This window comes from Echiichthys vipera (assembly GCF_963691815.1).
Source record: "Echiichthys vipera genome assembly, chromosome: 23".
Classification (NCBI taxonomy): Eukaryota; Metazoa; Chordata; class Actinopteri; order Perciformes; family Trachinidae; genus Echiichthys; species Echiichthys vipera.
In genome coordinates this window covers 14509181-14525784 of record NC_139848.1, presented here as the reverse complement: position 1 = coordinate 14525784, position 16604 = coordinate 14509181, and the positions used below count along the sequence as shown (strand labels likewise).

Sequence of the window (16604 nt, the reverse complement as noted above, 5' to 3'; positions counted from 1 at the left end):
TTGGCCGGGAATCGAACCCGGGCCTCCCGCGTGGCAGGCGAGAATTCTACCACTGAACCACCAATGCTCATGCTCCAGACTAAAACTTAAAAATAAAAATTAAAAAAAAGGTAGAAAATAGATGCAAAAATAATTTAAAACGTATATAAAATAACTAAAAACAGATGCAAAATGGCTAACAATGGATACAAAATGACTAGAATTGATGCAAAATGACTGAACAAAAAAGCAAAATGGCTAAAAATAGATGCAAAATGACTTAAAATAGATGCAAAATGGCTAAAATAGATGCAAAATGGCAAAGAATAGATGCAGAATGACTAGAATTGATGCAAAATGACTAAACAAAAAAGCAAAATGGCTAAAAATAGATGCAAAATAACTAAAAATAGTTGCAAAAAGACTATAAATAGATGCAAAATGACTGAACAAAAAAGCAAAATGACTCAAAATAGATGCAAAATGATTAAATACGTATGTAAAATGACTCGAAAGATAGAATGGATGCAAAATGACTTAAAATAGGTCTATCCACCACTGGAGCTCCTTAAACGTTGAGCGTGTCCAACAGGAGCAGGGAGGTGTTGGAGAAGGGGGCGTCTAAGAGTGGGTGAAAGGCTCCGACGCTGTGGGCCTGTTCCAACACCACCAGGCCCCTTCTGCTCAGGGCTGTGCGAAAACGTTACCGAGTTTGAACGGGTCGGTCGGTATTTCAGCCGCGGTGCACGTCGTTGCTCTGCACCGTGAACACGAATGACGCAAATACGATCAAGTGATCTTGTGAAACCGTTTGCATTAACGCTCCAAGAACCATAGAAGTGGAGTTTGTTTGTGAAGATTATCTTTCTGAACTTAATGTTTATTAGAAGTGTTTGTTTTTCTGCTACAGTCCAATGAAAAAAGGCCATCGGCTCTCTGAACCAGCGGGATGCTAACTTCAGAAATACGTCATCCCGCAGCACCCCGTAGTTGACCCCTGTGGGTACTAACCCCAACCATGGCAGAAACAATGATGACGTCCAAGCGTCCAAAATGGATGCAAAACAGCTAAAAATGGATGCAAAATGACTACATATAGATGCAAAATGATTAAAATGACACAAAATGACTTAAAATAGACACAAAATAACCTTGAAAGGATGCAAAATGACTACAGATAGATGCAAAATGATTTAAAATGTTATACTGAATGACTAAAACTGGAAGCAAAGTAACTACAATAGGGATGAAAAATGACTAAAATTGATGCAAAATGACTAAAAAGGACGCAAGGTCACATTAATGGACACAAACTAACTATGAAGGGATGCAAAATAACTAAAAATGGATGTAAAACAACTAAAAATGGATGCAAAATGACTACAGATAGATGCAGAATGACAAACATTGATGCAAAATGACTAAAAATGGATAAAAAACAACTAAACATAGATGCAAAGTGACTAATAGATGCAAGATTACTAAAAAGGGACATAAAGGACTTAAAATGGATGCAAAATAACTACAAAGGGATGCAAATGACTACAAATTGATGCAAAATGATTTAAAATGTTATGCTAAATTACTAAATCTGGATACAAAATGACCAAAAAAGTTAAGTTAAATTACTAAATCTGGATGCAAAATTACTACAGACAGGTGCAAAATTACTTAAAATGGACACAAAAAAACTATGAAAGGATGCAAAATGACTAAAAATAGATGCAGAATGACGAAAACATTGATGCAAAATGACTAAAAATAGATGCAGAATGACGAAAACATTGATGCAAAATGACTAAAAATAGATGCAGAATGACAAAAACAGTGATGCAAAATCACTAAAAATAGATGCAGAATTACCAAAACATTGATGCAAAATCACTAAAAATAGATGCAGAATTACCAAAACATTAATGCAAAATCACTAAAAATAGATGCAGAATGACAAAAACAGTGATGCAAAATGACTAAAAATAGATGCAGAATGACTGAAATGACACAAAATGACTTAACACGGACACAATATAACTACGAAGGGAGGCAAAATGACTCAAAATGGATGCAAAATTATTTTAAATGGAAGCAAAATGATTTCTAATGGATGCAAAATGACAACAGTAACAAAATGTTGCACCTTTGTCCAAAGTTCACAGTGCTTCTCTTACTTTCCGACAGCTGGCCGCGTCCTTGTGATGCTGCCGTCTGTCGCTCTCCTCCCCACAGTTTTTCACCACAGCATGAAATTCAAACCCGTGCACCGTGGCTCCCCTGGGCTGCCTCTGCTCACCGGAGCAGGACTCCCTCCATGGGACAGAGGACCAATGAATGGATGCAAGATTACTAAAAAGTACAAAGGACTTTAAATGGTTGCGAAATAACTACGAAGTGGATGCAAAATGACTAAAAGGACCCAAAATAACTATGAAGTGATGCAAAAGGACTAAAAATAGATGCAGAATGACAAAAACATTGATGCAAAATCACTGGATGCAAAACAACTAAAAATAGATGCAAAATGACTAAAATGGATGCAAAAGTACTTAAAAATGGTTACAAAATAACTACAAAGGGATGCAAAATGACTAAAAACATTATGCTAAATGACAAACTGGATGCAAAATTACTAAAAATGGATGCAAAATGACTACAGATAGATGCAGAATGACAAACATTGATGCAATATCACTAAAAACGTTATGCTAAATGACAAACTGGATGCAAAACAACTAAACATAGATGCAAAGTGACTAATAGATGCAAGATTACTAAAAAGGCGTAAAAGGACCTAAAATGGATGCAGAATAACTACAAAAGGGATGCAAAATGACTAAAACTTGATGCGAAATGACCAAAAAGGATACAAGGATACTTAAATGGACACAAAATAACTATGAAGGGATGCAAAATGACTAAAAATGGATGCAAAAAAACTAAAAGTAGAAGCAAAATAACTACAAAAGGGATGCAAAATGACTAAAACTTGATGCAAAATGACCAAAAAGGACACAAGGATACTTAAATAGACACAAAATAACTATGAAGGGATGCAGATTTGACTAAAAATGGATGCAAAAAAACTAAAAATAGATGCAAAATGCCTAAAATGCCACAAAATGATTTAAAATGGACACCAAATAACCACAAAGGGTGCATGATGACTAAAAATTGATGCAGTATGATAATAACATTGATGCAAAATCACTAAAAATAGATGCGAAATGACAAACTGGATGCAAAATGACAAAAAATGGATGCAAAATGACTACTGACAGATGTGTAATGACTAAAATGACACAAAACGATTTAAAATGGACACAAAATAACTATGAAAGGATGCAAAATTACTAAAACGTTATGCTAGATGACTAGAACTGGATGCAAAATGGCTAAAAATAGATGCAGAATGAATAAAACAGTGATACAAAATGACTACAAATGGATGCAAAATTACTTAAAACGGACGCAAAATAACTACAACTGGATGCAAAATGATTTAAATGGATGCAACGTGACTAAAAACAGAAGCAAAGTGTTAAAAATAGATGCAAAATGACACAAAATGACTTAAAATGGACACAAAATAACTATGAAATGATGCAAAAGGACTAAAAATTGACAAGGACAAAGCTTTAAGCTAAATGACTAGAATTGGATGCAAAATGGCTAAAATAGATGCAAAATGACTCAAATAACACAAAATGGCTTAAAACGGATGCCAAATAACGAAAAATGAATGGAAAATGATTTTAAATGGATGCAAAATGACTAAAAATAGATGCAAAATGACTGAAAATGGACTCAAATTGGTTCACGTGTCCTCTCCAGAACCAGCCAGGTCAGAGACAAGATATTTCACATTTCATTCTACAGCCAGATGATGCTAATAATGAGACTCATTAGAGGGTCGTTGTTACCTGTAATAGAGCTCTCTGGATGAAATGATGAAGAGAAGAGAAGAGAAGAGAAGAGAAGAGAAGAGAAGAGAAGAGAAGAGAAGAGATATGTTCTTCATCAGTCCAGAGAGAGAGAAATCTCCATGTTCACATCTGACTGTACGCTGTCATTCTTCCCCTCCCACAGTGCCTGGAGCCCTGCAAAGACTCCTGGGAGATGGAGAGGACGAGCGACTGCAGAGAGCTGTGTGAGGTACGCTGCCAACGACTGATTTCACTTAAAGCCAGAGCTGGTTTTCACTTAAAGCTGCGTTCTCTCCAATGTCCAGCAGGGGGAGACGCCACTTAAAGCTGCATTATCTCTAATGTCCAGCAGGGGGAGATTCCACTTAAAGCTGCATTATCTCTAATGTCCAGCAGGAGGAGACTCCACTTAAAGCTGCATTCTCTCTAATGTCCAGCAGGGGGAGACTCCACTTAAAGCTGCATTCTCTCTAATGTACAGCAGGAGACTCCACTTAAAGCTGCGTTTTCTCTAATGTCCAGCAGGAGGAGACACCACTTTAAGCAGCATTCTCTCTAATGTCCAGCAGGGGGGGACTCCACTTCAAGCTGCATTCTCTCTAATGTCCAGCAGGGGGAGACTCCACTTAAAGCTGCATTCTCTCTAATGTCCAGAAGGGGGAGACTCCACTTAAAGCTGCATTCTCTCTAATGTCCAGCAGGAGGAGACTCCACTTAAAGCTGCGTTCTCTCTAATGTCCAGCAAAGGGAGACTCCACTTAAAGCTGCATTCTCTCTATTGTCCAGCAGGAGGAGACTCCACTTAAAGCTGCATTCTCTCTAATGTCCAGCAGGGGGAGACTCCACTTAAAGCTGCATTCTCTCTAATGTCCAGCAGGAGGAGACTCCACTTAAAGCTGCATTCTCTCTAATGTCCAGCTGGAGGAGACTCCACTTAAAGCTGCATTATCTCTAATGTCCAGCAGGGAGGGACTCCACTTAAAGCTTCATTCACTCAAATGTCCAGCAAAGGGAGACTCCACCTAAAGCTGCATTCTCTCTAATGTCCAGTAGGGGGAGACTCCACTTAAAGCTTCATTCTCTCAAATGTCCAGCAAAGGGTGACTCCACTTAAAGCTGCATTCTCTCTAATGTCCAGCAGGGGGAGACTCCACTTAAAGCTGCATTCTCTCTATTGTCCAGCAGGAGGAGACTCCACTTAAAGCTGCATTCTCTCTAATGTCCAGCAGGGAGAGACTCCACTTAAAGCTGCATTCTCTCTAATGTCCAGCAGGAGGAGGCTTCACTTAAAGCTGCATTCTCTCTATTGTCCAGCAGGGGGTGACTCCACTTAAAGCTGCATTCTCTCTAATGTCCAGCAGGGGGAGACTCCACTTAAAGCTGCATTAGTGTCAAAAGGTCATTAGTTGGGACCTTGTATCTCGTGAACTTCTGTTCAATAATATTTATGAAAACAACTCAAGACCAGCAAAACCATTAACATTTAAATAGCTCCATGTAAAATAAGTGAGCCAGCTCCGGTGTGTAAAGCTAACCGATGTCTTTCCAACCCATCCAGCGGGTGTTTCCCAAGAAGCCCTGGGAGTGCGTGACCAGCTGTGAGTTCCTCCAGTCGGTGTTGGCGGTGAAGCAGGGCAGCTGTCCGCCTCCCGACAGAGCCAGCGGCTTCGCGGCGGCCTGCGTGGAGAGTTGCGATCGAGACCGGGACTGCTCCGCTCAGAAGAAATGCTGCTCCAACGGCTGCGGCCACACCTGCCAGACTCCCAGAGACCTCTACAGGGGTACGGTAGCTAACCTTCATTCAGGCTGTGTCGTTGACCTTGGTGTTGGAGTGTGTCTGAGATGATACATCTACTTATACAGCAGCATGGACACGACACAACACAACACTATAACGTTACAACAACGTTCGACACGATCAGAAAGAATTAACAGAATTCACCTGCTAACGGAGCTACAAACAGCAGCTGTACGGGTCGACTAATCTGATGCTAAAGTTAGCGTGTTAATAGCTACAGACAGAAGCTGTACGAGTCCACTCATCAGATGCTAATGTTAGCGTGTTAGCAGCTACAGACAGCCGCTGTACGGGTCCACTCATCTGATTCTAACGTTAGCATGTTAGCTAGCTACAGACAGCAACTGTACGAGTCCACTTGTCTGATGCTAACATTAACATGTAGCTAGCTACATACAGAAGCTGTACGAGTCTACTCATCTGAGGCTAACGTTAGCATGTTAGCAGCTACAGACAGCAACTGTATGAGTCCACTCATCTGATGCTAACGTTAACATGTTAGCTAGCTACAGACAGCAGCTGTACGGGTCTACTCATCTGATGCTAATGTTAGCATGTTAGCAGCTACAGACAGGAGCTGTACGAGTCCACTCATCTGACGCGAACGTTAGCGTGTTAATAGCTACAGACAGAAGCTGTACGATTCCACTTATCTGAGGCTAACGTTAGCGTGTTAGCAGCTACAGACAGCAGCTGTACGAGTCCACTCATCTGACGCCAACGTTAGCATGTTAATAGCTACAGACCGAAGCTGTACAATTCCACTCATCGGATGCTAACACTAGTGTGTTAGAAACTACAGACAGCAACTGTACAGGTCCACTCATCTCATGCTAACGTTAGCGTGTTAATAGCTACACACAGCAGCTGTACGAGTCCACTCATCTGATGCTAACGTTAACATGTTAGCTAGCTACATGCAAAATGACTAAAAATAGATTCAAAACCACCACAAAAAGATGCAAAATGACTAAAAATAGATGCTAAAAATAAGTGCACAATGACTACAAAATGACTAAATGTGGACTCTTGAACTTGGGTGTCTTGTTCCTACGTAGACAGTAAGGGTGAGGCCTAGTACACGTCTGTGCCCCGGGGCCCATTGTCTCAGGATACGTCCATGCATACAGCTCCTCCGCACATGATGTCTGGATAACTTGAGTGTTGCAGTACACGCGTGAAAGAAACCAGGACGTATTAGATGTTTTGTAAAATAGGTCCGTATCATCCTGGCGAGTCGGCGAACTGATACGTTTGTGGAACTCTTGTGATTAGAGTTGCTCTTCTCCTAAATCCCTCCATCCATCTCAGCACATATTGGCTGTGTCCTAGCGAAGAGGGCATGGAGCTGCGGGGGGATTTACGGCTTTACCCGGTGCCGCGTTGCGAGAAGGCAAAATTAGTTTCCCCACATCATTCTTTTGCGATGGTGTGTGTGTGTGTGTGTGTGTGTGTGTGTGTGTTGGCGTCAGCGGGGCCTGAACACACTGCTGCAAGCTCACAGGATCTGTTGTTGCTCAACTATCTTTGATCCCTCTTCTGACATCGGAGGCCTAAGTAGGGCAAGCTTCACCTGACTCACTCCCACAGCCGCGCCGTGTGTTAGCGACACATTTCCCACCTGGAATTACCTCATTTATCTGAGCGCAGGCCCGAGGGAGGCTGGGGCGACGTCTTTTTTTAGGTCGACAAGACGTTGGAGACAGTCAAAGTGTGTCACAGTCAGGCTTAACAATGATATCATTAATAATCATAATAATAATCATAATAAAGGCACTTTGCCGACGATACATTCAGCTTTAAAAGCCAAAAAACACCTTCAGATTAAGAGGTTTTTAAATCTCCACTTTAATAGCAATGTGGAGGGTAAAGATGCCAAATAAATAATAATGTACATAAAACAACCAAAACAACCACAAAGAGATGCAGAATTACTAAAAATAGTCATAGAATGACCACATAGAGACAAAAAATGACTATAGGCCTATAGAAACATCTAAAGTTAAAAAATAAATGCAAAATTTACGAAAAAAAGATGCAAAACTGCCACAAAAAGATGCAAAATAATAAAAATAGATGCAAACCCATCACAAAAGATGCAAAATGACTAAAAATAGATGCAAAACCACTACAAAAAGATGCAAAATGACTAAAAAGAGACACAAAACCACCACAAAAAGATGCAAAATGACTAAAAAGAGACACAAAACCACCACAAAAAGATGCAAAATGACTAAAATAGATGCAAAACCACCACAAAAAGATGCAAAATGACTAAAACAAGATGTGAAACCACCACAAAAAGATGCAAAATGACTAAAAATAGATGCAAAACCAACACAAAAAGATGCAAAATTACTAAAAACAGACGCAAAACCACCACAAAAAGATGCAAAATGACTGAAAAAATGTACTCGCTACGTACTTGCTTACGTTAGCATTATATGTTGTTCGCTCCGTTATGGGGTGAATTCTGTTAAAACAAAAGGGAAAATGTACTAGCTAGCTTATTTGCTAACATTAGCTAGCTAAAATACTAAATTTAGCATGAGATGAGTGGACTTGTACAGCTGCTGTCTTTAGCTGCTAACAGGCTAATGTTAGCATCAGATGACGGAACCCATACACCTTTTTTAAAAACGGTCCCATATATCCTAGTCACATACAAAGAGGGTAACGCTCCCGGTGGCTAACCGTGGTGGCTAACTGTGGTGGCTAACTGTCAACGGAGAAAATGCTGCTTTGTGTTTTTAACAGATACTTAAAATAGCTAGTTCAGGTTTTGAAGGGGTTGTTGTATGAAGGTCAACACAGTCAGTTTGTTAGCTACTGAAGCTAGCGCGCAGTAGCTACTGAAGCTTACATGGTCCTGAAACTTAAAAAATACCGATCTAACGAATCAGTATCAGTTGAAGTGTAAGTGTACGGCGTATTCAGAATACTTCCACAGCTTTCCCTTGATGTCAGACGGACTTTCTGACTCTCACACATGCTCTCTTCAAAGCCACCAGACTCCATTGACAAAAACATTGATTTTACGTCACAGAAACACAGCAGTTTCTGGTCCACTGCTGCCTCCATCGGTTAGTTTGTTTATGTGACGTTAAATCACTCCTTTTATCTATGGAGTGACTGATATTGTTTTTTTTAGGTGGCTAAAGTATCGGGGCTAGGAATAGGGTCTATCTGCTCACACATCCCCAGTGTGATTCGGTTTTACGTTTGGTGGCAGTGTGTGTCCTGGTTTGATAACAGGATGACGTCCGTCTCTCAGGTGCTCCTCTGAGGCCGAGGAAGGAGCTGGGCTTTGAGGAGCTCCCCTCTGGTCCCCTGGAGGTGCGCTGGTCCTCCCGCTTCAACGTCTCAGCGGAGCCCGTGGTCTACGTCCTGCAGAGGAGGTGGAACTTTGGCATCCAGCCCAGTGAGGACACCGCCACCTCCTGGCAGGTGGTCGCACAGGTTCGTTCTTTGCATCTATTTATGGTCATTTTGCATCTTTTTGTGGTGGTTTTGCATCTGTTTTAAATCTTTATGTGGTTATTTTGCATCTATTTTAGTCATTTTTGCATCTTTTTTTGATAGTTTTGCATAAATTTTCAGTCATTTTGCATCTTTTTGTGGTGGTTTTGCATCTATTTTCAGTCATTTGCATCTTTTTGTGATGGTTTCGCATCTATTTTTAGTAATTTTGCACCTTTTTGTGGTGGTTTTGCATCTATTTTCAGTCATTTGCATCTTTTTGTGATGGTTTTGCATCTATTTTAGTCATTTTGCATCTTTTTGTGGTGGTTTTGCATCTATTTTAGTCATTTTGCATCTTTTTGTGTTGGTTTTGCATCTATTTTCTGTCATTTTGCATCTTTTTGTGATGGTTTTGCATCTATTTTAGTCATTTTGCATCTTTTTGTGGTGGTTTTGTATCTATTTTTAGTCATTTTGCATCTTTTTGTGTTGGTTTTGCATCTATTTCTAGTCATTTTGCATCTTTTTGTGGTGGTTTCACATCTTGTTTTGGTCATTTTGCATCTTTTTGTGATGGTTTTGCCTCTATTTTAGTCATGTTGCATCTTTTTGTGGTGGTTTTGCATCTAGATTTAGTAATTTTGCATCTTTTTGTGGTGGTTTTGCGTCTGTTTTTAGTAATTTTGCATCTTTTTGTGTTGGTTTTGCATCTATTTTCAGTCATTTGCATCTTTTTGTGATGGTTTTGCATCTATTTTTAGTCATTTTGCATCTTTGCGTGGTGGTTTTGCATCTATTTTTAGGTATTTGTTGTTTTGTTTCTCTCTGTGGTCATTTTACATCTATTTTGTTGTCATTATTTGTCTGTTTTGTGTCTATTTTCAGTTGTCTAGCATCTCTTTTTGGTTGTTTTGCATCCCTATCGTTCTTTCTTTCTTGTTTTGTGTAAATTTGTGGTTATTATTACTAAAAGGAATGCGTGTGTCTGTTCTGATGTCGGACTGCTGTCTGTCTTGTGCTTTTTAAGCGTTAGAGGCATTCAACTGAGCAAACCTTTGCTTTAAATGAGTATTTTGATTGAGTAAAGCACAGTCCAGCATTAAACCATTCATGCCCTCTCTACGGCCCCAATCATAGTTTGTGTTTTTGATGTGACCAATGTCCAGATAACTGTACCCTAAAAAGCTGACGTGTTTTTCCCGACCATAAAAACACAGACAGAAAACAGGTGGGGGTTTATGTGACCCACCTCTCCACCTGATTCCTTCACAGACCACAGAGCAGGGAGCGAGGCTCACCGACATCCGGCCGGGGCGCTGGTACCAGTTCAGAGTGGCAGCGGTCAACACCCACGGCACCAGAGGTTTCACCACGCCCAGCAGGCACATCCACTCCAGCAGAGGTCAGACACCCGCCATAACCTTAGAAACACTTATTGTATTGACAGAAATGTCCAAATACCACCAGTCATCTAGACCCAAACCGTGTCTGATGACCCACTTTTTACGCCTCTGCGTTGTACGCGTTATGCTTTCTGGTTGTCTGTCCGTCCCGTGGACACCATATCTCAGGAATCCCTGGAGGGATTTTCTTCAAATTTGGCGCAAACGTCCACTTGGACTCACAGACGATCTGATTAGATTCTGGAGGTCATAGGTCACTGTGACCTCGCATCTGTCCCATTCTCGTGATAGCTCAGGAAACGTGATAGCTCAGGAACTCCTGGAGGGATTTTCTTCAAATTTGGCACAAGGATGAACTGATTCAATTCTGGAGGTCATGCATTATTTAAAGGCCCTAACCCTTTTAAACATGGTTTCCAGACTGACCAAAAGCGGAAACCTGCGTTAAATAAACGTCTAAGAATGTACAGCACAAACAGTATCTCGGGGTGTAGGGTTGTGTTGAATGACAGTCCTAAAATCTGTTTGTAATATTAACAACATCCCGTCACCCTCAGACCCCCCCAACCCTCCGGCCCCCACCGAGCTGAGAGTGGCCAACATGAGCTTCAGCAGCGGCAGGGCGGTGTCGGCCAGGCTCCAGTGGAGCACACCCCCTGACCTGGATGTCCCCGTCCATCACTACAAGGTCAGCTGGAGCTGGACTGCAGTGGGACAGCCCCCTGCTTCATCCCTGACCAAGAGGAGGAAGACCGTCAGAGAGGTGAGGACTCAAGGTCTGGGTGTGTCGATGTGGGATTTTGGAGGATTTTTCACCCATTTGAACAATTCTCCAGCGGTTATAAATGGTTATGTGTGTGTGTGTGTGTGTGTGTGTGTGTGTGTGTGTGTGTGTGTGTGTGTGTGTGTGTGTGTAGACCCAGGTGGAGCTGGACAGCATGCGGTCTAACAGGAGCTACAGTGTGGAGGTCCAGGCTGTGTCCTACTGGGGACAAAATCAGCTCAAAGGACCCCGAGCCGTCCTCCACTTCAGCACACAGCGCAGTATGTTTTATATGGTTATATGGTATTTAAAGTGCAATACTGGCGTAAAATCTTACATACATCAAATAAGCCATCGACAGTTTTTTTTTCATGCAACAACTATTAAAGGAGAAATCCTGGAGAGTTTCTAGCAGTTGGACCTGGCTAACAGTGATTAGCTCGGGGGAGCACGGTAAAAGCATTAAAACGTCTTTTTTACCCACTGATACTGCTCAAAATTACAGCAAACATCTGCAGTAGCATGAGAAGAGTCCCTCACAAGGGTAACATGGGGAACATTACTGGTTGTACTGAGTTTTTCAATTAATCGCATTTGATTGCCGGGTTGTGAACGCAGCCCTGCTCCACAAACACGCTACGTTGTTTACCCCGACCCACTTTTACGCGTATCGGCGTGATCCAAATCCAGTCAAACTTTGCACACTAGACAAGGTATCGCACCAGGCAAGGTCGCAGGAAACACAAATTCCAAAAAACCTTCTTTGTCTTAATTCAGGCTGGGTATCGTTAAAAAAAAAAAGTACCAATACCAATACCCTTAAAGTAGTACCGACACTTTCACTTGATACCCAGAGGGGAAAGCATCTGCGCTACACTGCCTACCCTCTTAAACTTGAAGAATGCTACTTGTCAGTGGCGTGCACAGACTTTTTGAAGGGCAGGGGCAAAAAGGAAAAAAGCGCGTCCTCGCAACTGAAGAGGGTAATTTAGCACACATTTTGTCAAACCAAAAGACAATGTTGATGTGTTTTGGTTACCAAGACGGCACTTTAGCACACGTTTTGTCTCCTAAAGGGCACTTTAGCATGTGTTTTGGCGACTAGAGGGCACTTTAGCATGTGTTTTGGCTCCTAGAGGGAACTTTAGCACACATTTTGGCTCCTAGAGGGCACTTAAGCACGCGTTTTGGTTACAAGAAGGGCACTTTAGCATGTGTTTTGGCTCCTAGAGGGCACTTTAGAACACGTTTTGGCTCCCAAGAGTACACTTCAGCACTCAATTTGGCTCCCAAGAGGGCACTTTGGCATGTGTTTTTCAACAATTGAGCCCCCTTTGCACACCAGCGCTCATTGTTTTCTACCCATAAAGTTTAAGTATCGTTTATATGTTTTATAGCCACCAGTGCTGCTCCAAGAAACCCTGCAGGTAACAGTCTGGATGTGGGGACGCCATTCTACCAGGACGGACAGCTCCGGGTCCATGTTTACTGGCAGAGCAGCACAGGTATGTCCAGTTTGTACGGATGTGAGTGTTTGTTGTCAAGATGAATGAACAATGCCGACCTGCTGTGACAGGAAAGATTCTTTATGTCCCTCAGCTGAATTCTACAGAATCCAGTGGGGACCAGAGTATTGTGGACACAACCAGACGAGACCCACGGAGAAGACCAGCACACAGGTGACATCAAGCATATGAACTGAACGACGGGGAGACTGTTAAGTTCATGAGCCACGTGTTGAGACATTTTCTGTCTTTGTCTGCTGTAGGAGAGCTTTGTTAGCCTGCAGGGCCTGCTCTTCTCCTGTAAGTATAAAGTCCTTCTGCAGCCAGTCAGCAAAAAGAGTCATTTTCTGTCAGAGAGCGCCAGCTTCTTCACGCCGTCCTGCGCCACCGTCCAGGCCAAGAGTCCCAAAAGCATCACTTGTCCTGGAGAAACAGGTGAGACAACTGCAGCCTCGGGTCTTTACATAAATCCTGCAAACTTTAACCAGGGTCTTATCATATACTACAGACTGTTAGCTTGCCTTCTAATGTCGATTAATATCCAGCTAACTGACAAAGCACACTCCTGTCTTGAGTGGATAACGTCGGACATGGTCCAAGACCGTTCCCGTCATTTAAGCCGTTGCTTCGCTTCCTCCAGCAGCTCCCCCTCAGAAGGTCCTGGTGAAGGCAGCCAACCTGACGGCGTTCTTTGAGGTCTGGGGCGCCAACGTGACGGCCGTCTTTAGCTGGGATTTGTCCACAGCCACGCCCCGCCAGCAACTCACTGGTTACCAGGTGACCTGGGCGGAGGTCATCGCCAACAGCCGCCACAACAACAAGCTGCCTCACAGCCTCATCTCCCAGACCCAGATCCTGCCCCCGGTTAGTAAAATGCTAACCTGACTCTGCCAAATGGATTGATTCCCATTTGCTCAGCAAATCCATCTGGGATTGGTTCGGTCGCTGGTCAAACTTTTCCAGATTTTCTCCACCGCACATTACCAGACTGATCTGAGAGTAAAACACACTGGAGCTCAGAGATCGGGATGGTCTCATGAGGCTAGTATAATGCTGCGTTCAAACCAGAAGCGATAGAAGCAGGGTGATTACATCCAAAGTCTATCTACATATGCGATTTCAAGACGAGTGGCAATAGACGCGAAAATCGTTCGATATTCCTGTCCATCACGTCCAATGCCTCCAACGTGCAAGTTGAAAATATCGAACTTTTAAGGCAAATCGCGACACTGTTGCACTTCAGCCAATCAGAAGGGAGTAGGGGTGATGAAGGAGTGGGAGTTGGTTCGTTTGGCACATTTGGCGCGATCGTCCAATTAGGATTAAGCAGCAGGTGACTCGCTTTTCTAAAGATTTCATCGCACCCGGTCTAAACGTGGAGTATACAAATCTGGAGTCTTGTTATCCATAAAATACAGACCTAAACTACTACGTACTTTAGTACAAATTCTGTGGTAATTTAGTACAATTCCAATCAATTGATTCAAATACGGTCAGCTGAACATGTAAGATTGTGGCAAGCAAGAAAATTAGTAGTAGTACAGGACATAGTTCTTACAAATAATTTCTTATGATTTATAATAATTTATGGGTCCACATGTATTGAATGGTATCACTTCATGGAATGTGTGTTATCAGTAGTTATCAGCCTCATAGGTATGGGTTAGGTTCAGAAGGTCGTTATCGTCTTGTCCCATGGTAACGGTCGCCGTTAGCTTGGTCAGGACCCCTCTGGTGTCACTTTTTAACACTGTGGTAGTCCCATTGTGAATTCAAACAAAACTGTTACTTGGTTAGGTTTAGGAAAAAATCGTGGTTTGTGTTAGAAAAAAACTTATGTTAGTTCAAGAGATACTTATCCTGGTGGTATCTATGTTGACATACCTTCATACCGTCTTGACATTTTACAGGGGTATATAGTTTATGATGGTATATGTTTAAAAGAATTTGAATCCGTCGAAATTCTTGTCTTTGGTTAATGGTTAAACGGTTAATTATTACCATCCTCTATTAAGCTGGATCAGTCATCTGCATCAATATTGGACACTGGCGATGCTGTAAGATGAATGAAAGTCTGCGTAAAGAAGGAGGTTGGGACGCTCAATGTGTCAAACAAACGCAAGACTTTCACCCAGGAAACTGTTCATGTCCAACCAAAAGTTAATGTTGACTTTTTACAAATTACGTAGGCTGCTTTCTCAAACTTTTGTCTTTTGCTTCCTCCTCCTCTTCTTCTTTTTCCTCCCTCTGTCAGGACGGTAATGTTCTGGTGGTGCCAGGCCTGCACCCTGCCAGTCTGTACAGGCTGGAGGTCCAGGCCATCACGGCCGAGGGCGAAGGTCCTGCAACCAGCCGAACCTTCCAGACTCCCGGACACCAAAGCACCCTGAAGCACAGTAAGACACGAGAGAGATTAAAGATAAAAAGAGATCAAAGATGACCATGTCTCATAACCAGAAACAATCTGTATTTTAATAATTCTAAGACCTGAACTGATCCCCCAAAGGGTCATGGAGAGACTTTTTTTTCCAATATAATTTTTGGGCAGTTTTTCAAGCCTTTATTAGATAGGACAGACAGGAAATGGTTTGACACGCAAGACACGCAGCAAAGGGCAATAGGTTGGAGTCAAACCTGCGGCTGCTGCATCGAGGACCTTCAGCCTCTTTACATGGGGCAGCTGCTCTAACCACTGTGCCACCAGCCGCCCTGGAGAGACAATCTTTGAGGCGTTTTGTTTCCAGACTTCTAAGTTAGATTCTGTATGTAACTTATGTTTGTAACTTAGTGTATAAGTTAGCGTCCGTAAGTAACTTATGTTTGTAACTTAGTGTATAAGTTAGCTTCAGTACGTAACTTATGTTTGTAACTTAACATGTAAGTTAGCTTCCGTACGTAACTTATGTTTGTAACTTAACATGTAAGTTAGCTTCCGTAAGTAACTTATGTTTGTAACTTAGTGTATAAGTTAGCGTCCGTAAGTAACTTACGTTTGTAACTTAGTGTATAAGTTAGCTTCCATACTTAACTTATGTTTGTAACTTAAAGTATGAGTTAGCTTCCGTACGTAACTTATGTTTGAAACTTAAAGTATAAGTTAGCTTCCGTACATAACATATGTTTATAACTTAATGTATAAGTTAGTTGGATTCTGTACAGGACTTATCTTTACTTTAGTTTAATGGCATTTATTATTATATGAAGCATTACGTTGCAACATTTTAACTTATTTACCTGCTAGGTGGTTAGCTAGCTAGCTTGGTAATTTCACCATAGTTTTTAATAGACTTTAATTTTGCGTCTGGTTAGCTAACTTACTAAATCCACCTTGCTTCACTTGTTACACAAAAAGGAGCTGTCATAGTTCTAGACTACTTTGATTCTATAGATAAACACATTTTAAATTTGTCTCCACTCATTCAGGACCCAGGCTGAAGAAGCATCACCATAAACAGCCAATCATTGAGAGGCACTGAGCCCAGACAGCCAATCAGCCCGCATGAATCATGTCTCCCAAAACTCAGGAGGATCGGGAATCCCAGGAAGAGTGATCAGTCACGACAAGTGCAGCCTCACCGGCTTCACGATCCAGATGAATTCTACTTCCCTCAATACTTCTTTGTGACATGTGGGTGTGGGTGTCTATACCAACGTTATTTCCTGTAGGGCTGGGTAGGATTACGTTACTTCAATACTTAAAGTTAAGCACCAATTCCTTATACTGCAGCCATGACTAGTCTCGACAATAGATATGAGTACGGCAGGAACTGCTGG

The 16604-nt window shown here is 41.9% G+C and overlaps 1 protein-coding gene across 1 annotated transcript in view; it reads left to right on the top strand.

Moving 5' to 3' along the window:
- The window catches only part of anos1a (anosmin 1a), a gene marked incomplete at both ends in the record, with an annotated part of 40601 nt that extends 24295 nt beyond the window's left edge, over positions 1–16306 (top strand). The window contains 12 exons of the mRNA XM_083938039.1: positions 4063–4128; positions 5458–5680; positions 8972–9156; positions 10432–10561; positions 11120–11325; positions 11480–11606; positions 12723–12839; positions 12925–13004; positions 13094–13265; positions 13471–13694; positions 15085–15226; positions 16254–16306. Of these exons, the coding sequence (XP_083794165.1) occupies positions 4063–4128; positions 5458–5680; positions 8972–9156; positions 10432–10561; positions 11120–11325; positions 11480–11606; positions 12723–12839; positions 12925–13004; positions 13094–13265; positions 13471–13694; positions 15085–15226; positions 16254–16306 (1725 nt within the window). The remainder of the gene's footprint in view (positions 1–4062; positions 4129–5457; positions 5681–8971; positions 9157–10431; positions 10562–11119; positions 11326–11479; positions 11607–12722; positions 12840–12924; positions 13005–13093; positions 13266–13470; positions 13695–15084; positions 15227–16253) is intronic.
- Positions 16307–16604: the final 298 nt, after the last annotated feature.